Source organism: Sinocyclocheilus anshuiensis, unplaced genomic scaffold (assembly GCF_001515605.1).
Source record: "Sinocyclocheilus anshuiensis isolate Anshui unplaced genomic scaffold, SAMN03320099.WGS_v1.1 scaffold278, whole genome shotgun sequence".
NCBI classification, from domain to species: domain Eukaryota; kingdom Metazoa; phylum Chordata; class Actinopteri; order Cypriniformes; family Cyprinidae; genus Sinocyclocheilus; species Sinocyclocheilus anshuiensis.
The window spans coordinates 997899-1023341 of record NW_015546072.1 but is presented as its reverse complement, the minus strand read 5'-3'; the positions used below and the strand labels follow the sequence as shown (position 1 = coordinate 1023341).

At 36.9% G+C, this 25443-nt stretch overlaps 2 protein-coding genes and 1 pseudogene across 2 annotated transcripts in view; 1 reads left to right on the top strand and 2 right to left on the bottom strand.

Moving 5' to 3' along the window:
* Nucleotides 1–1316, bottom strand: part of LOC107699717 (arylsulfatase K-like) — a 4714-nt pseudogene extending 3398 nt beyond the window's left edge.
* Nucleotides 1317–1836: 520 nt separating this feature from the next.
* On the bottom strand, nucleotides 1837–14935 carry nol6 (nucleolar protein 6 (RNA-associated)). Its single transcript, XM_016501051.1, has 26 exons — nucleotides 14752–14935; nucleotides 14405–14629; nucleotides 14117–14233; nucleotides 13827–14003; nucleotides 13082–13250; nucleotides 12654–12788; nucleotides 12401–12564; nucleotides 11888–12008; nucleotides 10325–10383; nucleotides 10127–10228; nucleotides 9354–9469; nucleotides 9091–9268; nucleotides 8838–8960; nucleotides 8593–8741; nucleotides 7247–7322; nucleotides 7024–7164; nucleotides 6826–6943; nucleotides 4891–5045; nucleotides 4614–4777; nucleotides 4365–4517; nucleotides 4189–4286; nucleotides 3134–3258; nucleotides 2957–3043; nucleotides 2667–2867; nucleotides 2447–2548; nucleotides 1837–2210 (listed from the first exon to the last, which is right to left on the bottom strand). Exons 1-26 carry the CDS (start codon nucleotides 14794–14796, stop codon nucleotides 2061–2063), a joined length of 3450 nt encoding a protein of 1149 aa, XP_016356537.1. The 5' UTR covers nucleotides 14797–14935; the 3' UTR covers nucleotides 1837–2060.
* A 319-nt stretch (nucleotides 14936–15254) lies between these two features.
* The window catches only part of LOC107699677 (tetratricopeptide repeat protein 37-like), a 22051-nt gene continuing 11862 nt past the window's right edge, over nucleotides 15255–25443 (top strand). Inside the window, exons 1-26 of the mRNA XM_016501012.1 lie at nucleotides 15255–15524; nucleotides 15689–15832; nucleotides 15986–16077; nucleotides 17715–17790; nucleotides 17958–18101; nucleotides 18242–18340; nucleotides 18430–18538; nucleotides 19020–19160; nucleotides 19487–19588; nucleotides 19710–19834; nucleotides 20386–20472; nucleotides 20608–20711; nucleotides 20813–20939; nucleotides 21048–21227; nucleotides 21397–21521; nucleotides 22522–22772; nucleotides 22871–22973; nucleotides 23112–23294; nucleotides 23389–23533; nucleotides 23614–23692; nucleotides 23804–23865; nucleotides 23953–24009; nucleotides 24098–24166; nucleotides 24265–24339; nucleotides 24677–24818; nucleotides 25274–25367. Coding sequence (XP_016356498.1) covers nucleotides 15435–15524; nucleotides 15689–15832; nucleotides 15986–16077; nucleotides 17715–17790; nucleotides 17958–18101; nucleotides 18242–18340; nucleotides 18430–18538; nucleotides 19020–19160; nucleotides 19487–19588; nucleotides 19710–19834; nucleotides 20386–20472; nucleotides 20608–20711; nucleotides 20813–20939; nucleotides 21048–21227; nucleotides 21397–21521; nucleotides 22522–22772; nucleotides 22871–22973; nucleotides 23112–23294; nucleotides 23389–23533; nucleotides 23614–23692; nucleotides 23804–23865; nucleotides 23953–24009; nucleotides 24098–24166; nucleotides 24265–24339; nucleotides 24677–24818; nucleotides 25274–25367 — 3005 coding nt within the window. The 5' untranslated portion in view covers nucleotides 15255–15434. The remainder of the gene's footprint in view (nucleotides 15525–15688; nucleotides 15833–15985; nucleotides 16078–17714; nucleotides 17791–17957; nucleotides 18102–18241; nucleotides 18341–18429; nucleotides 18539–19019; nucleotides 19161–19486; nucleotides 19589–19709; nucleotides 19835–20385; nucleotides 20473–20607; nucleotides 20712–20812; nucleotides 20940–21047; nucleotides 21228–21396; nucleotides 21522–22521; nucleotides 22773–22870; nucleotides 22974–23111; nucleotides 23295–23388; nucleotides 23534–23613; nucleotides 23693–23803; nucleotides 23866–23952; nucleotides 24010–24097; nucleotides 24167–24264; nucleotides 24340–24676; nucleotides 24819–25273; nucleotides 25368–25443) is intronic.

Here is a 25443-nt window from a genome sequence, read left to right as displayed (position 1 = left end):
GCAGGAATGGAACGTCTCTGGTCCACGCCTCCACACGATTACTGAACAACAGAGAAGTTCCAGACGTCAGAACAGTTCTTTTCCTACATTTAAAACAATATATTTATTGTTTTATAATTTTTAAAACAAGATAAATCAGCATATTAGAATGATTTCTGAAATCATGCGACACTTAAAATTCAGTGTTTACATAACGGAAATAAATTACATTTGAAAATATATTCAAATAGAAATCAGTTAATTTAAATGGTAATAATATTTCACAATATTACCATTTTACTGTATTTTCAAATAACTGCAGCCTTGGTGAGTCTTCTTTTAAAGACATAAAAAATATGGCAGACCCACTTTTGAATTGAGAAATGTATATATTTGAGTGTCCAAATACATTTTTGGGGTTATAAAAAAAAAAAGTCACCTGACAGAGTGATGTCCTGATGTGTAGTCTAGTTTCCCCATGCTATGAGTGTGGTACCCACTCTTTCCTAAATGGTTCATCCATGTGGTGGCATTGGGATCAAGACATTTATAATTGTTCCAGGCCTGAGTCAAATGCACAAACTGGCCACTCCACATAGCTGCCAAAACACATTTAGATACATCAGGTATTTATCATATTTCTATATTGCATGAATACAAAACTTTTGGTACACAATATATAACAATATGTAGAGGCTGACTAATACTCTACCTGCCCTAGAAGGACAGCAGATTGGAGAATTAGTGTACGAGTTGAGAAAAACTGCACCCATTTCCCTCATATAGTTGATGTAAGGCAGCTGTACAACTTTATTGCAAGGAGAAAAAGTTAACCTGCCATCCTTCAGTAATAAGAAAACAGAAGTCAGACAACACACATTTTATTTAATAAAACCTAGTGAGCTGCTTTATAACTATATAAACTATATAACTATAGCTGTTGCTTTATAGTTAGGCAGCTTTCTAGGTTTTGAAACAGCAGTAATTCTGCAAAGTGACTGAAAAATGAGTAAAAGTGGGTGACTTACGAAGGCATCAGACACGAGCATGACTATGTTTGGTCTGTCATGTGATGTCCAGTTCAGATACATGCAGTGTGCGTTCATATGAAGAATCAACACCATTAACACACGGAACATGAGCATACTTCATCAAGACGCCAGCAGAGCGTTAAAAACCACTTTTAATAACGATGGCGAGGAAGGTTTGATAGTAAGTCGTAAAAACGTCGTCTCTCTTTAAACGGTGAGATGTCCGAGCTGCATTGAAATCACACTATCAACTAACATGTCCATTTTACACATAACATTAGAAGGCCGTACTATGTCGGTTTAGGTTAGTAACTAGATTGTCAAACGAAATCGTTTCATCTTTTCTTTTTCCGTAAACAATCATCAGGCACACACCGCCACCTATTGGACAAAATATAATACTGCTGTAGACAAAAATGAGTGATTTTATGAAGAAAAGCCCTGTAATTTTCCATACATCCTCGTTTTTAAGTCGCTTCGGATAAAATAGATGTAAATGTAAATAATCAGCCTGAAAATTCAGCTTTGCCAACACGGGAATAAATTACATTTGAAAACATATTAAAATAAATATTAATATAGATTATATAATACAATATATTATAAATAAAAGTAGAAAACATTCAAATATATATTTAAAATTGTAATATTTTAACTGTCTTTTTGTTTAAATAAATCAATCATTGGTGAGACTTTTTAAAAATATTATGTTAAGAAAAAGTGAGAAAATACAGCAAAAAGGACAACAAATACTACAACTTGTTCGTTTATTTCCCACAATGCAGTAATAAGAATTTGGGTAAAATATGTTTAACCAAACAAATTGTGGCCTTTATGAAAAAAATTTTTTTGGTCACAACTCATTGTATGAAGGGAAAACATAATTTTGTTATTACTTGATTAAAATAATACAATATAGCAATATTTTTAAAAGGCAGTTGCAGAGAATTTAATTGAAGCAATTCGAGCACATGTACATGTAAAATGTACAAGTAAACACACAGCAACATCCAGATCAACAGTTATTCCTACAGAAACTACTGCCAGATCCTAGACAACCCATTTTTCTGTTCTCAGTTCCAATCTTTTGACGAGACCCTCCCCGATGATGCGGAAATCCTGCAGGATGGCTTCTACATTTGGCACGGTGGTTGCCACATCGTCATTCACCTCCACCCGGCGGGCGTTCATTAAAGATGTCTGAGAACACAGAAAATCAGAAGAAAGAAGGTGCCATAAATCTTAAAGGGGTCATATGATGCGATTTCAAGTTTAACATTAAAGCATGTCAACATATTCTGTTACACCAAATACACAAAAGAATGATCTTTAAAAAAGCATCATATGACCCCTTTAACTGTAACTCAATTCACTTAAATTCTGCCAACCCTACTCAGGGTCATAGTAAATAAAAGCTCAAAATAAAAATTAGAAACCTTAAAGGGTTTCGGCTCAAAGGCAGCTGGCTTCCACAGCACTGCGATCACAGTTCCGCCATACAGGTCGTAGAAAAATAGAGCCAGATCTCCAAATGCTTCCTAAAAATCACAAGAGAACTGGTATAAAATAGATCTGATCTAATTTATGTGGCATTTTAAGTATAACATGGCATAATGGAAAAGATTCAGTAAAAGTGAATTAAAAACCACAACAAACCCTGAGTTCAGACATATACAGTCGGACCGGATCATAGTCTATGACTGGCAGAGCTCCTCCCGAAGCGAACGGTTGTCCTCCATGGGTGCCTCGCCGGAAGGTATTGACAGGAGGATCCACAGCTTTAGCTAACAGAGGAACCTGCTTTGAATCGAGGTGGATCAGAACATCATAAGCCTCCAGAGGAGGTCGAAATGCCACCTAGAAACAAAGCAAACAGTGAGGTTAAAGACAAAAAGATGAGAGTTGCATAAATTTGCATTATACAGGTGGAATATAGAGGAACTGACCCGCATGTCCTGCTTTTCACCGGAGTCGAGCTGAGTCTCTAAAACACGTAGACTCTCTGCTGCCAACATGACGGCACGCTGGAGCATCTATACAGAGATGACAACGTCACTTATGTTTATACACACTGTACATAGAGCAAATCTATATTAGAATTTGAGAATACTGGATCTACAAACCTGCACAGAAGGAGCCTCTTTAGTCCAAACAGAGACTTTCTTGTCACTGGGAGTGACTATGAACATGGTGGGAAGAGATTCTCGAGAGGCCACAAAGTCATTCTTTATATCTGTTTGTTCAACAGCTGAAACATAAAAACACTCATTTCAATATCCACAGATGTTTCAGGGAGTGCACAGATGATTAGTTCTGCTACTTGTCAGTGTGTTAGATCTAGTCATGGATCAAATGACTTCAGTTGTGCTTGTTCTACACATGACGATAAAAGGAGGACATTTCCTGGTTCCTAATGAAGCTCTGAGAAATCTATTTTGTCACTACTGTTTTTTTGGGTCAGTATTTTTTTTTTAAGAAATTAATACTTTTAGTCAGCAAGGCTCCATTAAATCAAAAGACAAAGTAAAGATGTTTACATTGTCACAAAAAATGTATATTTCAAATAAATGCTGCTGTTCTGAACTTTCTATTCATCTAAAAATCCTGAAAAAATGTACCCTGGTTTCCATAAAAGTATCAAACAGCACAGCTGTTTTCAACATAGATAATAATGAGAAATGTTTCTTGAGCAGCGAATCAGTATATTAGAACGATTTCTGAAGGATAATGTAACACTGAAGACTGGAGTAATGGCTGCTGAAAATTCAGCTTTGCCACCACAATAATACAATTACATCTTAATATAACAGTTATTTTAATTTGTAACAATATTTCACAATATTACAGTTTTTACTGCATTTTTAATAAAATAAATACAGCCTTGGTGAGCATAAGATAATTCTTTTCAAGTCCTTTGAACGGTAGTGTATATTACAAAAACATGTTATAAGCAAACCACACCAGGCACATCAAAACTATAACTACTTTGCGCCGTTCATGACATGAACCTGTCAGTAGACTTATGACCGTTTTCCTTCCCCATCCATGCAGACTTTCCATGCAGCAGAAACTGCATTTATATAAAGTAAACACTGACCCGCTGACTAGTCGACAACTTTTACAACAAAAGTAGTAAAAATGGTTAGTCGTGCAAGCCCTAAAAGGCAACATGAAATACCTGTGAGTTTCCCATTGAGGTTGACTATCAGGGGATTGTTTTTCCAGTCAAAAGTGGAAAGCAAATGAAAGAAGCGAAGGAACCCCACCTGAGGAGAGCTGTGAAATGGTGTGGTGTCACTGAATGTATATATACACCATACAATGATGATTACATGAGTCAGATTGCCAAATTACCTTGGTGAGGTGAAGGGAGCAGGATGTAGGAAGAGTGAAGCCACCAGCAGATCAGCTGCTTCCTCTCGGATATCTTCCAACAGAAACTGAGATGCCAACCAGCGTTTAGCCAGGCGGCACACGACACCAAAACACCCATACTGCTGCTGGAGCCTAACATGTAACATGTCATACATTTATCTAAACAAGCCCTTTGCCAAGACAAGGATGAGTGTGTTCTGCATGTTTATGTATATGTGTGTGTTGTACCCATGCAAGGTGCTGGTTAGAAAAGGTTTGTGCAGGGTCTCCAGCTCCAGCGCCTGGGCCTCAGCGTTGTCCCTGTAGATCAGCATTCCCTCAGGGGTCAGGTTTTCCCTCAGGATCTGCGGTTCTCTGTGATACGCCACCTGGATTCGGAAGACTAGCCCATCCTGAATGGATGAAGGTGAAATTATGTTGATTGTGCATGTAACTTCATGTGGACAGCATATTACTAGTATAGTAAATGTGAAAAACAACAGAAATATGAATAAATGCCCATTACCTTCCACACATCCAGGTAGCCAGGTGTGGCATGACATCTGTAATTGTGTTGTTTGCACAGCAGTTCTCTCAAGCAGATGTGAAAGGCTGCTTTAACATGGCATATTGCCATGGGCTCACTGGGCCATTTTCCACTTCCCTCCATATGAACAATGACTAGAGAAACAAAAGGCAAATGGGGATGAAAGATAACAGCATATTCAAATAAGTCATATCTGTGGAGCTGTGCTCAAAACATAATAAACATCAACCCAAAATAGAGTGCTGCAGGAAACGGGTTTGGATTTTTTTTTGCACTTTCGCTTGCTTCAGCCCAAAGTCAACAGATTTTTTAAAATTGGATTTTAGGATAAAGGAGTGGTTGATCAGCTTTTTTCGAAGGTTCGATTGTTTATGGGGTACAGTGGAACATGTATTCATGCTTCGGTAAAAAAAAAGAAAAAAAAAAAGCATTATTTTCACATATTTTACCTTTATTATAAATGGGTAACAGTGCTGTTTCCGTTCTCGTCAAAACGGTCTGTTGAGTTCTTGGTTCTTTGAATCCCCTCCCTCAGAAATATGCAATCGGGCTCAGACTGGTTAGCTGGCCCAGTGTGTTGTGATTCGCTAACCGTCTAGTTCCGGAAACGTTACGCACTCTTACCATTACGGCTAGTTGCATGTTCCCAGGGGCAGGGTTTATGTAAACATAGGGGCTAGTGATGTCACAAACCCAGGAAGAAGCTTGTTGTAGTCCCTAGCAGCCTTTATTTGTAGTCCTTAAACAGCAATTTTTTTTTTTGAAAGATTTATTTTTGGCGTTTTATGCCTTTTATTTAGATAGGACAGTAGGTCGACAGGAAGCGAAGTGGGTGAGAGAATGGGGGTGGGATCGGGAAAGGTCTGCGAGCTGGGACTCGAACTCGGGACGGCTACATGTCGGCGCACTGCCCACGAGGCCATCGGTGCCAACCTTAAACAGCAATTTCTTTAAAAGAAAATCTCACTTTGCATTGAACTTTGAGTGTCGTAACTTTGCAGACATTGTTTGTGCTCTAACAGCAACATTACACACTAACTAAATTAAAAAAACTGAAATCACAATCAACCACCCCTTTAATGCTTGAAATTGAGTCTATGGTTAAACACAAGCTCAAGATATATTCACGTTTTATTCTAAATGTCCTTGCATACTGAGTCCGAAATGTTCGTATGCGTTTTTTTCCTATTCGCCATCCTTTCCTATCAAATTACTTGCTACGGATGCGAAAACGCAGAAAATCGAACCTGATCTGAATTTTTTTTTATGACGGACAAAAGTTTCGAAGGCAGTGTGTAAACGTGATTGACACAACGTGAGGTCGTATTTATTTTTTGGTCGTATTTATTTATATTCTCGACGAGAATTTCAGATTTCGCAAAGATGTTAAGACATTAATTCTTGCAAACTATTCTAATTTTAACTTTCCAACTTGTCTTTGAATCTTTATATGAAATCTGCTTGTCAGAAGCTTAGTGTTGGAGATGTAAAGGTCATTCGACTGTGTAGTTTATTCATATCCTAACTTTAGCTTTTTGTATTTAGATTGTATTTATGTTTCAAAATTCATAAAAGTTGTGTTCATTTGTGAAGATTTTGTGGGTGAATAAATTTAGTAAGAATTATAAACTTCTACTGGTCATAGAGTTTTTAGGCAATAATCCAAAAGTCAAAGTCAAAAAAAAAAAGCAAATAGTTTTTTGTTGTTGTTGTTGTTGTTGAGGGAATCAGGGTGATGCTAACTTCTGCTAAAATTTATTGACTCGTGTTGTTCTAAACCTGTATGATTTTCTTCTGTGGAACACATAAGGAGAACTTTTAAAGTATATCTATCTATTCTATATCATAGAATTATGAGAAACTATGCCATTTTGATGTGTTGAGATACATTTAAAAAAGTCTGAAATCCATTACCTTTAATAGGGGCTATGTAGCAAGGGCAAGGTTGGTCCCCCTTTGGCACTAATCCAAGATGGTTCTTCTTTTTGTCAAAAAATGAATAGTCCAGCCTCACAGGAACTGGTGGGAAAACCTGCAGAGGACAAATGAGGAAAATTAAGACATATACATGAATATATCACACAACTGAATATAGCCGAGGAGGTGACTGACCTGTGTGTATCTTAAGGCCTGGTGGGCACCCTGCACTGACGTGATAGACAGTGGCAGATCCTTCAACTGCCAGAGCTTCTTGCTCAGATCATCGTAAGATTGAACCACCTCCAGACTCTCCTCCTCTCCTGTAGTGTGGTTCTGGGGGACAAAGACACACCATGAACTTGTGCAGATGAATCATTACCATTTAATGAGTACCACATTCACTTCTATAAAGTACCTGTATGCCACATCCAATGACAACATCCAGCTGTCCACCAACAAACATGATGCATGAGTTGGGGATATCTGCATGACTAGAAAACAACAAATAACACTTTTTTATTTCTATGAGAAAGTAGTTAATGGAAAAATGTGCCAAGGAAAAGCAAAACGGTAACAATAAAAAGTAACTACAATGTTACAGAGTACTACCTTGAAATGAATATTCCGGTTAATTCTGATTTACTAGCTTTAATTTTGAGTTGATTACAATTTATTAGATTCTGACTCATTTGGGTATCTTCAGCATTGATATCCATTTTATTACATATCAGTGTCAAGTATTATTTACATACTATGCTGCAGGTTTTATGAAGGTATATTTAAGACTTTAGGAAAATTTAAGGAATAAATTGAAGGTAACACAATGTTATGTTCTCTAAATGTAAATATCTAGAAAGAACACAGTGTATCAGGAAGATGCTCCCAACCACTAGAATATGTTAATAACTTTTACTGTACCTTCTGATAATGCTGAAAAAAAGTGATGCTCTTCCACAGTATCTGTGTTGTCTTGTTTTCCAGAGCAAATGTCTAAAGTTTCTTAAATTAAGATACATTTACTTGAGAAGCCAAATGACATTAGATAAGAAGTCTTGTTTATTGTGAAACTGATTAAAATTAAGTTTATGATTTACAAAAGGCCCAGAATAGGCTTGGAAAAATCAACTTAATTCAAAAGGGAAAACAAGTTATCATATACCCCATTGACAGATATTTAATTTGTTTTATGCATAAACTCATTTTGCACAGGTTCCTTTCCCATTTGCATCTTAAGTAAATGCATCTTGATTTAAGGATATATTTGTATTGGAAAACAAAAATACAGAGGAAGATTCATTTTTGGCAATGCATGTAACATTTAATTCCATGACTTGAATTTAAGCCTTTCTGCTCTGATTTAAGACCTTTTTAAGGCCTTAAATTATGCAAGGGCAAATTAAGACTTTGTTCGCCTTTTTAAGACCTACAGAAACCCACCCTTTTATTAATATTTAGAATTGAGCTTTTCTTATTTTGCTGTTTTAGTTTGAATTTTAAAGTATTTTTTGTTTTAGCAATTCGCTTTTTTTCCACCTAAAATGTATATTTAATTTAAATTTCCAAAATTATCATTTCTAAACATTAAAAACAGGGCCCAAGGTATGAAATTCAACTGCTATTTAATAAATCGAATAATCAAAACTGTTCGGCAGACACTAACTGAAATAAACTTTAAAGAAAACTTGTGAATTGGCTAAAACACTTAATACACCTGTAGAAACTGTGTATTCAAGTAAAGTAACAGCCAGAATAGAGACGTACAGCTCTAGCAGGTGAGTAATGATCTTCAGTACAATGAATCTCCTCTGAGAGATGGAGCTACTTGACCACAGCACTGCCTCAGTGATGGCTCCATCCTGGAAGCGCCGCAACTGTGAGCGAGAGCCCCACAGCTGCCGGAACTCAGCTGCCTTCAAACACCAACAACAGAGAGGGTTTTCAGACACCGCTACAGAACTGTAGGACACATACACATAAGACATCTGTGCATATGTGGGCTAGTCTACCTTAGGGTTATCTGCTGGCGGTCCTCTCTCGAGAACAGAGAGAGCATGTTCAAGGTTCAGCAGCAAACCAATGCTCAGAGGCGGCTGGTCCTTGTGCTTAGGAGGTGCACTGTTCACTTTCCACTGCAAAACCATTAACATAGATTATAACAACATATCCAGACTGTTTAGGAATGCTCTGATAGGTGAACCAGCCAGTCCTATTCAGTACAATTTGACCAACCAAAGGAAATGTTATTGGTAATGAATCTACCTCAGGGTCTTGAGGGAGTGAGTGCACCAGAAGGTGGATCCTTTCTTCAAGCCCTCGCTGCAAGAGGGACAAAACGAAAGGAAGTGCAGTGAGGACATAGTTCCCGCTGTGGTCCATGAGCTCATTGAGGAGTAAAAGCTTTTTACAGGAGGTCTGCAATTTCACCAGGTTAACCAGTCTGCCAAAGAGAGTGAGAAAGAGAGTTTGAGAATACATGAATACAAAAACAAAAGAGCAGCAGGTCTGTGTTGACAGAAACTTACTTAAAGACATTATCATATGTTCGGAGCATGGATTTGGGTGTCATGAGCAGAGCCTGGAAGCCATCTACTGTTGGATCATCCCAGAACGTCAGAGAGAGTGATGCCTCATGCTGGATCTGACAGACAAAATTCAGATTATTCAGAAACATTCAGATTATGGCTGTCAAATCATCAAAATTTCCATGTCGATAAATTCATCAAATTAATGAAACATATGACAAATATGTGACAAGTATTATTAATACACTATTACAGTATTTACTAATATTTTAATTATTGAATTTTAATTTTTGCTTTAGTAAACCATTTTCATATTAGTAATACTTAGTAGCATTTTTGTCATTTTTATTAGTTTGTAATACTCTAATCTAATATTTATTTAGCTTTCAATTTTTATTTCAGTATTAGCAATTTTAATACTTGAGCTTTTTTTTGTTATTTGCCAAGGAAACATTTCTAATTTTCATTTAGTTTAGTTTTTCCTGTAACATTTTATTTTATTTCAGCTTTATTTCAATTAACAAAAACATTTTTTTTTGATAATGATAATAACTGCCCCAAAGAAGTATTGTGGCATACAAGTAAATCTTGGACTACAATACTGCTCCACTGGTAAGAAAATCTCTTATGCAGTTCTTATATACTGGCCAGGTGGCCTGACTGTATTCATTTTTGGACTGTTTTTATTTTAATGCTACTAAAATAACATGTTAAATTTACACTACTATAAGTAAGTGAAAATCACATTATCACAGAGCTGCAGCGGTGCTCACCCGTTTGTAGGTAAAAGCTGTCATGTCTGCAAGCAGATTGAGATGCCCAGAGGGATCCACAAATACCACAGAGAATGCTGCATGAAACTCCGGCAGTGAAGGCTGAAGCAGGAGAAAAGAAAAAGAAAGGCATGGTGATTCAACCAAGACAAAACAGGCTAAAAACAGCAAATAAATGCTTGAGTCACTTCTGCTCACCGCTTTTGAGTCTGGGTTTTTAGCCAAGGTGATACCGTTCTCTGTCAGATCTGTGGAAGCTGAAAATGTGAAAGCAAAAAGCAGATATATTGCTTAATACACATTAGTGCTGTCAAACGATTAATCGCATCCAAAATAAGTTTTTGTTTACATAATATATGTATGTGTACTGTGTTTATTATGTATATATAAATAGTATGTGTTGCTTGTTCCTTTTGTCTGACTGCAGAAAAAAAATGTATCTTTAAAAAAAGAAAAGTTTGCAAGAACAAGCAGTCTGGCAGTTGTTTAATATTTTTGTGGAAAGAAATGGCATTAAACAAATATACAATATTAATTAAATGTCAAACAAATCTAAAGTTCTGCTAAATGTTTCATTGTACCTCCAACTTAAAGGGATAGTTCACCCAAAAGTTCACCCCTCATGTCGTTCCAAACCCCTAAGACCTTCGTTCATCTTCAGAACACAAATTAAGATATTTGTGATGAAACCCGAAAGCTTTCTGACCCTGCATACCAGCTAGGTAACTACCAAGTTCAAGGTCCAGAAATGTAGTAAGGACATCGGTAAAACAGTCCATGTGGAACAGTGGTTCAACCTTAATTTTATGAAGCTTTTCAGAACACAAATTAAGATATTTTAATTTAACCCTCCATAGACAGCAACGGAGCTATCACAGTCAAGGTCCAGAAACATAGCATATCAATAAAATAGGCCATGTGACATCAGTGGTTCAACCGTAATTTTAGGAAGCTACGAGAATACCTTTTGTGCACAAAGAAAACAAAAATAATGACTTTATTCAACAATTTCTTCTCTTCCGTGTCAGTTGATGCGCCATAATATATGTATGTGTACTGTGTTTATTATGTATATATAAATACACACACATATAGTATACATTTTAAAAATATTTACATGTATATACATTGATATATTTATATTATTTTATTATATATAAATATATTTAAGATATAAACATAACATAATTTTCTTAAATATATCCATGCATGTGTTTGTATTTATATATACATAATAAATATACACAGTATACACATATATATTAAGATGTGCACAAAGAAAACAAAAATAATGACTTTATTCAACAATTTCTTCTCTTCCGTGTCAGTTGATGCGCGTTCAGAAGAGCACCACGACGTATGCGTGTGGTGCTGCTGATGCAGGAGCCGGCTGCGCTGCGCCTTGTTTACAAGCAGAGGAATGCACACGCATGTGTCTTGGTACTCTCTTGAATGGTGGCAGAGACTGACCGGAAGAGACGAAATTGCTGAATAAAGTCATTATTTTGTATATACATTGATATATTTATATTATTTTATTATATATAAATATATTTAAGATATAAACATAACATAATTTTCTTAAATATATCCATGCATGTGTTTGTATTTATATATACATAATAAATATACACAGTATACACATATATATTAAGAAAACAAAAGCTTTTATTTTGGATGCGATTAATCGTTTGACAGCACTAATACACATATATAACCACCAAAATAACAAGTTACGAAAATCATTTTGACCTCTCTTACCAAAGAAGTTCAGTGCATTCCTCAACAGCTGGTAGGGATTCATGGTTTTGCCCACTTTATGTGTGGACAGAAGATATGCCATTAACATTGATGCATGGAAGCCGCAGAAACAACCTGCACCCTAAAGAAGCAACAGAAACAAAGAGACTGACCGGAAGAGACGAAATTGCTGAATAAAGTCATTATTTTTGTTTTCTTTGCACACAAAAAGTATTCTCGTAGCTTTTTGTTTTTTGTTCAGATGGTGAACGAAGGTCTTATGGGTTTGGAACGGCATGACGGTGAGTAATTAATGACAGAATTTTCATTTTTGGGTGAACTATCACTTTAGCTAAATACAAACTATCTACTAAAACTACAATATCAGAATGAGAACCTTTAGATTAAGAATAAGAATAACATTTATTGCCAAGTGCTTACACACACAAGGAATTTGAAAAAGACACAGATAATAAAATTAAATTGATTAAATTAACATACGAACAAACACACACAGAAATAATGTGGTTCTACCTGGTCCAGTTCCCGCTGTCTTAGCCACACTTTGAGGAGGGCCACACCCTCTCCAAAAGCAGGACACTGTGCACTGATGGCCGACAGGAACTGAAGATGTGACAGTGGGAGATGATCTCCAAGAACTGTGCTGTTATAATGAGGAGTTGGGGGCTCACTGCTCTCTGTATCATAAAAATGACAGAAATATGATCATTATTGTTTGCTACCTCAGTCATGAAACTGAAATTGATCTCAGAAAATTCCTCATTACCTTGCTGCGTATTGGCAACACCAGTAAACCACTCAGTCCTGATGTTGTTCTTCTGAGGATGGAAGCGGCTAGGTTTGAGGAAGTCCGGTGGTGGAATGGCATGAATCCTTAACGTGACCTTACTGCTGTCATTACCTAAAGTCCACACACAAAGGTTACATGATCACTTCAGTTTAAAACAAACAGGAATATAATCACGCTCCTGAGTAAGACCATCAATCTCAGTTTTTTCCACAGGTTTGCTTCTATTAGTGTACTCCACGCAGCAAAAGAAAAGGGTGTGCTAAAAGCAATTAACTTCGGAGCTAAAACGATTTGAGCAGATAATAACAGCATACACGCTTTGGCATGAAAGCACTTGCAAGTAAATGTGATGCAAAATTCGAGGAGCTAATGAGTACCACAAACTACTCTTACAACAATTGTACCTGGGGGTTTGAGTAGTAGGATTGGGCGAAGTCGGTTGCCATGTAGACACGAGTAGTGCAGTGAACCCACACACTTTGCGAAGGAGAGATGCCGCGCCAGGCCAGCCAGATACAGCGCTCGCTTTCGAGAGTACCGCTGGTTAATGGCATCCATTGGGTGCAAAATAGACTTCAAAGAGAAAATACACCATATTGTAACAGAATGTACTAATGCACAGTTTAGACAAAGACTGACAGACAGAGAGACAGACAGTCAGACAGACACATACATAGGCAGACGCACAGTTGATATATAGTCAGATAGATATATACAGACAGGTAGATGGATATATAGACAGAAAAATATCCATGCATAGATGGATGGACAGACAGACAGATTTATAGACAGACAAATATATACAGACAGACGGACGGATGAATGTATAGATAGATAGATTTATAGACTATACATATATAGATTGGCACAGACAGATGCATATACAGAGAGACAGACAGATAGGCCTAGATATTTACAGCCAGACATATCCATGTATGGATGGATGATTAGACAGAAAGACAGGCAGACAGATGGATAGACAGACAGACACACAGACAGTTTGACAGACAGATATAAGGACAGAGAGACAGACAGATGTATGGATATATAGACAGACGAATTTATAGACATACACACACGTGTTATATATTTTATATACAGTATATACCAACAGACAGGCAGAAAAGTTGTTTTTGAGGTATAACTTACAGCTGGAATGGTAACAGCCAAGTCCACAGAGACTTTGGGTTTGATGCACATGCCCAGTGGATAACTGCCCACCAGGTTGATTGATGCAGGAGGCTCCATGTGAAATTTGCCTTTTGCTGTCGATGGGACGAGGAGGAATGGGACTTCAACACCTGACAACCATGAAATATCATCCAACTAGAGAGAAAGAGAAAACTATTAAGAAAAATTATATTGCCAACTACCATAGAGTATCAGTACAAATCAGCACTTTTGCTGCTGCTGATGGGAATGCCACACAGATTTCTGACCTCCACAACTTCAGATTCAGGCACACACTGCAGGAAATCTGTGATCTGCTGCACAAAGGAGTCCACCAGCTTCTTCCTGTGCTCACTAAGGGCCACTTCTTTCAGCAGTTCCTCCATCTGAACATCATCCATATGAATCAGCGATAAGAAAAGCTCAAAATATACATTCATCCACAGTTCACAGGCATGCCATGCACTGAGCAGCTCAGTGTTGATACGACACGTTTAAACATGTTAAGTAAGATGTTAAGAACATACAAAGACAGTAAAATGTAAATAATTTCTGACCTGCATTTTCAATATGCTGCAGTGGAAGAGATTCTCTGCTTCTTTCAGCTGGTTGAGCTCTTCCACAGTTGGGGCTTTGTACAGCTCTTTTTTGGACAGCTTGACTGGCCGTAAGACCCCACCATCTGACACGGTGCCCTTCGCTTTTCGTTTGGAGTCCTTTGACTGTTTTGCACTATTTTTCTCATTTTCTTCTTCATTCTGAGAGTTATCTAGTAACTCCATCTGTGTATATATATCAACAAAAGTAAATCTTTAAACATATTTTATGTATTTTAAGTTAAAATACAAAAAAATACAACTTTGCTAAGTAATGTGATAAGAAAACTGCGTGAAACCGCACGAACCTGATCTTCCGTTTCAGTTTCAGTCGATTCCTTTCTCTTCTTCATTTTGACAGAAATGTGAGCTTTTAGAAGGATATATTCAATTAATTCATTAATTTACAGTTTCGTCCACTGTACAGTTTTCAACGCGTCTCTCACATGTGCAACACATGGGACACACTAAACCCGGGCTGCATTGGTGAGTTCACCAATTGGTCCGTGTGCGGGCAACCCTTCAGGGATTGGCTGCTTAACTTTGGTTCCGCCTCCAAACATAATCATGTTTAGTAGAGATTACACCAGTCGCCTCTCTAGGATTATACATATAAAATGAATGTAAGGCACGGACACGAATAGATTTGTTTTATTATGTTATAGGGGAATAAAAACAATGCTTGTCGCGGTATAATGACGTCGCGTTAAGTATCACTTCACGCATGCGCTTTTTGCCTCTTGCCGAATGGAAACTAGCTAAGTTCGGCCGTATGTGCATTTCTTACATTAACATTATACAAATACAAAATTTGCCCTTAAAATAAGTGTATTTATACGACTGTTTAGTTATTTTTTTGCACGCTTTAAAGAATAATTCTCTATGTCTAATGACAGCAAGTTATTAGGCAACATAACATACCTAATGTAAATATCCTTTACTGCTGCTGCTTCATTAACATCAATTTTTGTCAAATGATTTGATTAAGAAAATGTCCAGTAAAGAAGTAAAAGCTGAACTAAAAAGTGCCAGAGAAGCCATCAAAAATAAAGGGTTTAAAGAAGCTTTGAAACATTGTAAGGTAAGTGTTTACTTCCAGCTGTCAGCATACAGTAAATAACTTTCTTTATCTCTGTAGACTTATAGATAGCTTCCATCTCATCTTTTCTCCTGATTGACTGTATTTGCATGGGTGTGTAAGTTAAGCATGTGTCTCTCAAGTTAAACTATATTTGTGCACCCCAGGCTGTTCTCAAACTTGAGAAGAATAACTATAATGCCTGGGTGTTTATTGGAGTGGCAGCTACAGAGCTGCAGCAGCTGGATCAGGCACAGACCGCCTACAGAAAGGCCACTGAACTGGAGCCAGAGCAACTGCTTGCATGGCAGGTCAGTCGTGGTATATAAACTATAAGCAATAGTCCAAATGTAGTGTTTATCTTGGGACACAGTTTGTTAGCTGTTTGTTAAATTTGTCTTGATGGCATTGAGCACTGCTGGACTCAGTAATATATTTTTACTAGATGTGGATTTCTTTTACAGGGTTTAGCAAATCTGTATGAAAAAAGTGACCAAGCAGATTTCAAAGCTGAGCTGCCAAAGATTTACCAGAAACTTATTACACTGTATGAAACGTAAGTAAAGTGGTCTTCTTTTCTCTTAGCATAATTTTAAAGGGGGAAAAAATCTAATTATAGAGTAATTATTCAGTTATAATCTTTTGCCACTTTATTTACCTTATTGCATTTTTAAAAGTATTCATGTTAAATTTACTAGAATTTCTTACATTTTGGAATTTTCCCCTACCCAGACGCTTTAAATTTCACTTCACAATAAATGAAAAAAAAAGTATTAAAATCAGGGATATTCTTTGCACTTACATTATTATAGTCATGCCAGTCATTTTTGTATGAGTTGTTTATTTGTCTCCAAAACTTTTATATTTGGTTATCGTAGATATGAGAAGTGAGAGAGGAGCACATCTTTTCCTGGGAAACAGAATAAAAGTTCAAAGCTCAGAAATATCAATAATTTTAAGATTTTTTTTTTTTACATCGTAATCTGAGAGAGTGTCATTGCCATATTTGTTACTTGGAGAATTTGAATTAATAAACAATTAGTTTCTTTTGTATATATAAACCTACCTGCAAAGCTACCTGAAAAACTATGCACATGTGCACTGAGGGCAAAAGCTGCTTTAAACACAAAGGATGCTCACACCAAATGTTGATTTAATTTAGTTAATAGAAGTTAACCCTTTAACTGTCACCCGCCCCTCTGTGGGACGCCTAAGTTTACTTCACTATATTACAATTACATCCTAATCTAATCATGACAAACTATATATCGTTGGAAAGGTCTAAGACTCCTTTAATTAATTTTCCTCCTTTAATTATTACTTTTTGACAAGAGTGCACCTCAAAAATCTACATCATAACAGGAGTTCTGACCTTTGTCAAAAAAAGTCTTCTTTGTTGCCTTTTTCTCTATCACACTTTAGAAATCATCAGAAATTATTTATCAATTGAAAACTTTAAATCTCAAAATTCATCATTTGAAACCCATTTTAAAATCAAACACTGCATTACCATGAAAATGGTACATCAATATCATGTTACAAAATGTTTTCGTTCATGAATTATAAAAATTTAAGTTTGGATCGTGCACTTTCACGTCTATGTTTAAAAATGTGAGTGACAGTTAAGGGGTTAATTGATAAAGAAAATCTATTTATGACATTATTTTTGACAGCATTTTTACACAAGTGTCTAAAACTTTTAACAGTACTGTAGCTTTGCAGGTAGCTTTCTTGAAGCATCTTGGAGATGTTGCCACAGTTCTTCTGGATTGAGTCTGTCTCAGTTTGTTCTGTTTCTTCATGTGATTCCAGACAGACTGATGATGATGATGAGATCAGATCTCTGTGTGGAGCACTGGCTGCTGTCAGACTCCTTGTGCAAACACAAATCTCACTGGATTATTACAATTAATAGCACAATGAATGTTTGGAAATGTAAACTGATATTTCCTGCTGACACACTACAGCAAAAGACAGAAATAATTGACTTAAAACCATTTTTTAGCTGGTTTCTAAAGTTTTCTCAAAAAAGCAAATTTTTTTATTGTATTATACACCATTATCACTCACATCACGCATTAAACCAAAATACACTTAAAGGCAATGATCAGATTCTTGTTTCAGAACCAGTGATATATCTTTTTTTTAAGATTAAAATAATGCTATTACTTGATTTCTTTTCTGCGCTTGCAGCTCAGACAAAGCGAAATGTTTTGAAGTGAGCAAGAAGTTGGTGGAAGTCTATCAGTCGGAGAAGAACTATTTACAGGTGTGATCTTTAAATATAAGGACTTGATGTTACAACTAGATTTAAGATTTAAGTGGATATAACTTCACTGTCTGTTACCTACACAAAATAATCTACACATTATTTCTAAAGTCACCATCAGGCTTTATATCTGCATATGTGTGAAATGTTTGCTACTCTACCTATAGGTGGCCCGAGTGTGGAGGAGGTTAATCCAGGTGAGGGAGGCAGAGGAAGGGGTGGAGGATTTAGAGCTGCTGGAGCTGTGGAGGGAGATGACCAGACTCTTGCAGGACACGGTTGAGGATCAGGACAATGAGACTCAACAACACGTCAGTCGATTTCACCTGTCTCAAATACTGCTTTTTGAGAATTTTGTGGAAAAAAAGTGCTTTTTTTGTACATTGCCACAATTTAGTGTCACCACATGCATTTTTACAAAGCTTACAGTGTGTATTTCTTTGCTCCACAGCTGATATCAGCATTTGAAAGAGCTTTGCAATTGATGATAGATGTGCCCAGTGAAGCCCACAGGAGCCTTTCACAGGACTACATTAAATGTCTTTCCAAGGTTGGCAAGCTGTATATGCCACAATTATTGTAATATTCATCATAATAATGACTGGACCAAAGCAAATGTTTCATTTATGTATTCTGCAGCTTCCTCATGAGGTGGCCAAACTAAAGGAAGTTTGTGATGCCACGCTGTCCCGCTATCCGACACACTCCTACCCTCTAGAGGCCCTCAGTGAGCACTACATCAGAACAGGTCAGTTTAGGTCAAATGAAGTCAATGGGATAAAAAAACACACACACACACACACAAAATTGTCAAATACTCCTATTTCATTGTTTATCCTTTTTTTTTTTTTATCTACATTACAGTTCAAAAGTTTGGGGTCAGTAAGATTTTCTTTAAAGCACCAAATCAGCATATCAGAATGATTGGATCATGATCAGGAAGGATTTGTTAAAATACTTGTATTTTTTAATTCATTGAAATAGAAAACAGTTGTTTTTATATGTAATAATATTTCATAATATTATAGTTTTTACTGTATTTTTAATCAAATAAATTGTCTTTATGAGACTTATATCAGAAACATCATACTCCAAACTTTTGAACAAATACAAAAGTACAAAGTAAGTACAAAAATAATCCTGTTTCTGAAAACATAAAACTCATGTTGAGTATTTCTAAATAAACACAGCTCTCAGATAATTGATCTTGTCTCTGATGATCCTGGTAGGTGACTGCAGTGAGGAAGCTGCGTGCTGTTTCAGCCGTCTCTCGGAACTGGATCCAAACAACTCACACGCTCACTTTGGTCTTGGTATTAAAGCTTGTCAGGATAAAAAATATGAGGATGCCATCAAAAGTATTAGTCTAGGTGAGTTTATAAATACCATAAAGAATTCACAGATGTTTAGTGATTTGCTCCAATATGGATGGAGGTTATCAATGTTTTTCAAGCTTCTTGATAAGAATGTTTCAGACCAGAGGTCAAGTATATAATGCAAGAAATGCAGTGTATCAAATTAATAGAATGCATTTCTTGATTCATTTTGATAACTAAAAATGTGTTTTAATAACTCTTTAATTTTTGTTCATGTTCAGCTATACAACATTAATTAAACTCCTAGCAGTATCTAACTATACTGTACAATGTAAATCACAAATAATGTGTTTAACTCCTTTGTTGTGTTTTTTCTGCAGGATTGAAGCGTATGCGCTCCTCCATCATTGGCTGGTATAATCTTGCTCTGGCTCAACTAAAAATGCATAAATACTCTGACAGTGCCACAGCTTCCAGCCAAGGTACTGCATGATAAAAATAACTACACATCTAAAACACAGCTAACATGACATCTACTCAATCAGGTGCACTAACAGGGTGGAAAAGGGCTGTTCTCAGAAATATTCTGTTTTGTGTCTTCAGGGCTGAAGTCGAGTGTGGGGAACTCTGATGATTGGACTCATAAGCTGCAGAGGTTGAAACTAGAGGCTCTGGTAAGGACAGGAAGAGACCAGGATGCTGAGGAAGCTCTGCAGATCCTTACACAGGTATCGTTTTAAACCAAAGACTGACACAGATCTGCAGTCTAACAACAGATTTTTTTGAAAGAAGTCTTAAAAGCTCACCAAGGTTGCATTTGCTAAAAAATACAGTGAAACGGTATTATTGTGAAATATTATTACAATGTAAAATAGCTCTTTTCTGTTTTAATATTTTAGTTTATTCCTGTGATGGTAAAGCTGAATTTTCAGCAGATATTACTGCAGTCTTCAGTGTCACATGATAAATCAGTTTAATATGCTGATTTGGAACTAAATAAACATTATGAATAATTACGAATGTTGAAAACATGTTGAAAGATGTTGTGCTGCTTAATAATTTTGTGGAAACACAAAAATACATTTTTTATTTAATTAAATTTTTTTCTTTGATGAACAAAGTTCACAAGAGCAGCATTTACAATTCACAGAGTAGTTTTTACAATTTAATACATCCTTGCTGAATAAAAGGTTTCATATCTTAAAAAAAGATAAATGAATATTTATAATTGTTTGATAATCTATTTGATTTACATAATGTTCATGATGACTCCTTTTAGATTTCAGATGCCAAAAATGACCCAGTGCTTTTAGCTTTGAAAGGAAGAGCCCACTTGCAAAAAGGCCAAACTGAGGAAGCATTTCAGGTGAAACATTTTCTTTTAACAGGAAAGGAATTACTGGAATTGAATCTTCAAATAACATGATAGATTTTAGGATATTAGATGTTTAAAAAAAAGCTAAGTAGACCAGATCTTGTTTAAATGAAATGATCCTTACAGGTTTCAGCTGAGCTGCTGAGCTCTCACCCAGGATCTGTGGAGGGTCTCACTCTGAAGGGGTTGGTGCATGTTGCGAAAGAACAGCACAAACAAGCTGAAGAAAGGTGTGAAACCCCTTCTAAACACACACACGCATGCAGTATAAAAACCCGAAATAGATTTAAACACTAAACACTGATCCTCTCGTCTTCTCTTTGTCTCACAGCTTTCTAGAGGCTTTATCCGGTAGCCCAGATAATGGGGAGTTGTTCTTCCTGATGGGGTGCCTGTTCTGGAACATGGGAGAGGAAATACGAAGGGATCGCAGCAAAGCCCATACACATTTACTCAAGGTAAGGCCAGCAATATCAGACCTTATGCTCTTTATCCTTGCATATAGACTCCAGAGTCTTTTCTCTTGGAATAGAAATAAGTGATGACTTGTTTTCTGTTATTTTAAGGCTGCTAAACTGGACCCGTATCTCGGTTCAGTGTTTCGTTTTCTGGGTCATTACTATAGAGAGGTAGCAAAAGATCAGGGCAGAGCCAGAGGCTGCTATAAGAGAGCGTTTGAGCTGGATTCCTCTGATGCAGAGTCTGGAGCGGCTACTGTAGACCTCAGCATGGAGCAGGGGGACATGGTGAGTGTTAAAAAGTCTTGTAATCCAAGATGGTCCCATTGAGGGTATCCATTGCTTATTTTTTTTTCCCCTTCAAAGTTGCAACAAGAACTTGTTGTAGATGCTGTAGAAGACACAGAGTTCCTGTAAAGGGGGTTTATTGACTGTGTGATGTGTTCTCTGCTCTTAGGACTCAGCTCTGACTGTTCTGCAGTCTGTAACAGAGAGAGCCACTCCTGGCTCTGCTAAATGGGCTTGGATGAGGAGAGGGCTCTACCACCTCAAGATTGGCCAGCATCAACAGGCCATTGCAGAGTAAGTGAATTGATTTCAGCTATAAAGCATAAGTGGTAATAAGATTTGTTTAACTGGCCCTGGATGGTGAGCTCAGCAGATATTTTAAAGATCGTATTTAATGTAGCTGCATTAACATTGGCAGTTATAACGATGCAAGACGTTAATAGGGTTTTCTAAAATGTTATTAATAGTAGGCCTATATCATTGAATTACATCCTCAAGTATTTTGTGCCATTTAAAAATATATTAAAGGGATATTTCACCCAGAAATGAAAATTTTGTCATCATTTACTCACCCTTGTGTCGTTACAAACCTGTATGAGTTTCTTTCTTATGTTGAACATAAAAGAATTACTCACCCTTGTGTCGTTACAAACCTGTATGAGTTTCTTTCTTATGTTGAACATACAAGAAGATATTTTGAAGAATGCTGGTAATCAAACAGTTGATGGTCCCCATTGAATTCCATTGTATTCCTTTCGCTACTATGGAAGTCAGTGGGGACCAACAACTGTTTGGTTCTTCAAATGTCTTCAAAATATCTTCTTTTGTGTTCAACATAAGAAAGAAACTCATACAGGTTTGGAACGATGTAAGTAAATGATGAGGAAATGATGACAATTTCCATTTAGGGTGAACTGTTCCTTTAAGAAAATAGCTTTTGAATTCAACTCCTGAATTTGAATTAAGGTAGCACATATTTGCTAAAAATTGTAATACTTGTTTAATGTTTGCAATTTTTTTTTATTTGTTTAATTGTTTTTCATAAATTAGCCTTCATTTCGTATACCAGACTGGAAGAAGAGTTCATTTCCCAGAATCCCACAATTAATTTAGCCTTCAAGGCCCACTTTCTCCAGAGAAGACTTCACCAAAAGTTAAATGTGGGGGTTAAAAATGTTTAGATAATAAAATGTAAAGATGTTAAGTATATGGTTTATTTTATTTTATTTTCATATCTTAAGGGCTTTGTACACCAAAAGTCTAAAAGTTAGCCATGATTCTGCTTTGGTTTTAGTCTGCAGGCGGCATTGAGGGCAGATCCTCAGGATTGGGTGTGCTGGGAATGTTTAGGTGAGGCTTACCTTAACCGCAGGAGTTTCACAGCAGCCCTGAAAGCATTCGATAAAGCACATACTCTGCAGCCCACCTCCGTCTACAGCCTCTATCAGACCGCTGCCATCAAACAGATCCTCGGCCGGTTTAAAGAGGCCGCTGCAGAGTACAGGCAGATCTTAGAGCAGGAGGACTACGTGCCGGCATTGAAAGGTTTGAGTGATTTCTGCAGTAATCTCTAAGGTTAATGACTATTTCATCCAGTATTCAAATTTATAGTGTTTCATAAAGCATCCTTATCATATTCTCAGGTCTGGGTGAATGCTTGCTAGCCTTGGCTAGAAGTGCACTTGATGACTATCTTGATGGAAGAGCTGTAGATTTGATACAGAATGCCATCCATTACCTTTTAAGGTAAACAGGAAGGTTCACTGGGTAAAGGGAATATTTGTGTTTTATTTTGTGAAGTGGTGTCTGACCATGTGAGGTGAGTTGGATGGATGTCATCCAGCAGGTACTGATCAAATCTCAATCTTTGTTTCAACATTCCAGAGCTTTAAAGCAAAGGCCAGACCTGTCGTGTCTGTGGAAGTTACTAGGTGATGCCTGCACCACCTCCAGAACTGTGTCCCCAAACCGAGCCAAAGTGCTGGTGCCTGGAGCTCTATGTGGAATGGATCCACTTGATCAGGGCCATACACTGGACCAGAGACAGCTCCTCACTCTAGGAGAAAGGTAAAAGAGTAGAACCATATTAAACTAAATGGCGAAGTGGGGGCGTTCCAAAAAAAAAAAAAAAAAAAAAAGTAATATTCCTATGTTTTACCAGGTGCTTTGGTCATGCTTTGAAACTCATGCCGGAGGCCCCTAGTCTGTGGTGTGACCTTGGCCTGAACTACTACCACCAATCCAGACTGCTCAGCTGCCTCAATCCTGAAGAGGATCAGCAGCCTCTGCTGGAGAAAGCCATACAGGTACATGACCTGACCTTCATTTGTAATGCTTTCATGAAGATGTGTTAACAGGCTGCTTTGGTTTGGCTCTGTTCTGACAGTGTGTGAAGAAGGCGATCATGCTCGACAGTGCAAATCACACATACTGGAATGCCCTCGGGGTGGTCTCCATGGCAAAGGGTAGATAAAAAATATACATTTGATGTGCATAATCGCATTAGTCTGGATTATATAACGGTGTTGTGATGGACTATTCTTGTGTTAATTGTATATTCTGCTTTTATATTTTAGGAATAGAAAACTTTGCACTTGCACAACACTGCTTTATCAAATCGGTAAAAGCGGAGTCAAATGTAAGTAATGCAAGAAAAATAAACTCTTTCTTCACCTTTTAAACATTTGTTTTGATGCAACTAATGTATCTCCTGGTTATTTTTCAGAATGTGGTTGCATGGACCAACCTTGGTGCTTTGTATCTGAAGAAGGGAAATATAGAGGTAATATGATTTTTGTTAAGTTATTAGCTTGACAACATGATTTAGAGAACCACGCTAATAGTCCTTTTTCTACATTATTTTTTTTTAGCTCTCGCATGAAGCTTTTAAGATTGCTCAGTCTCTAGAACCCCTCTATGTGAACTGCTGGATCGGACAGGTAGACTTTAGTTCAGACCGATAGTTCATATAACATCCAGTGCCCTTTTTTATTCAAGTATGACACACAGAACATCTAACTTCTTTCTCATTATACAGGCCCTGATTGCTGAGTCAGTGGGCAGTTATGACACCATGGATCTTTTCAGACACACCACAGAACTGAGCACTCATGTATGTCTAATCATTTCTGAAATATACACAGTTATTCAAAAGTTTGAGGTCTGTACGCTTTTTAAAAGAAGTTTCTTATGCTCTCCAAGGCTGCATTTATTTGTTTAAAAAACAGTGATATTACAGTAATTACAATATTACTGTAATATTAATTCAATTTAAATGAGCTGTTTTCTATTTGCATATATTTTTAAATGTAATTTATTCCTTTGATGGCAAAGCTGAATTATCAGCAGCATGTACTGACCAAAACTTTTGAACAGTTGTGTAGTTTTTTGTTTAGGTTCAGATTATTGATCAATGTTCTACTTGCAGTAACATGTTTATTTGATATTAGACCGAGGGAGTGAAGGGTTATGCATATTGGGTTTACTCCACACTGCTGGACAGGAGCAACAGAGACTCAGAGATCTACCTCTACAACATAGTCCAGATGAACGCTGTCTCTGCTGCCCAGGTGGCTCTGAGCAAGTACACCGGTATGAGAAGAACACAAACACAGCATACTGTTTTAAGATATTGCAAGGGTATTTATGTCATTTATTGGCTGATCTCAAACCAATTTTGTTAAATAAATAAATAATACAATATTGTCTTTAACCAAAGTTAAAAGTAAGTTTCTTTGTCTCACTCTTATTAAAAAAACAACTAATACATAATCTATATCTGTTACCATTATGAAGTATGTAAATATATTAATATGGCACTATATGCATGTTTTATAGGCCAGGCTAAAAGGATATTTAGCCTGAAAGCAGTTAAAGACCCCTGATATATTGAATGATTTCACCAGAAATGCAGGTGGAATGGCTAGATAAAATTTAAAATGTGTTTCTTCCTAAATATTAAGGAAATGATCCATGTGACAATGACAAATTATTTAAAGATGAAGTGAGGTAATGAAGCTCAGTGTGCTCTCTTTGTTTCACACCAGAGAGGGTTCAGACAGACCCAGACTCCTTCATCATGCTCGGATACCTGAACACACACCTGCAGCTGAGGAAACAGGCCACTGAGGCATATCGCAGGTTTGCCACCTCTAGCTATTTATACATTTGGAAATTCTGCCCAGCCAGATGGACAGCAAGTCTACTTGACAAATAT

What these genes read in the sequence shown, in the direction of transcription:
- nol6 (XM_016501051.1), bottom strand. Translation starts at nt 14,796, where the DNA reads ATGAAGAAGAGAAAGGAATCGACTGAAACTGAAACGGAAGATCAG. An exon ending in TGTTGCCAATACGCAGCAAG is followed by an intron (nt 12,565 to 12,653) that starts GTAATGAGGAAT and finishes TTTATGATACAG; the next exon opens with AGAGCAGTGAGCCCCCAACT. An exon ending in AAAACCCAGACTCAAAAGCG is followed by an intron (nt 10,229 to 10,324) that starts GTGAGCAGAAGT and finishes CTCCTGCTTCAG; the next exon opens with CCTTCACTGCCGGAGTTTCA.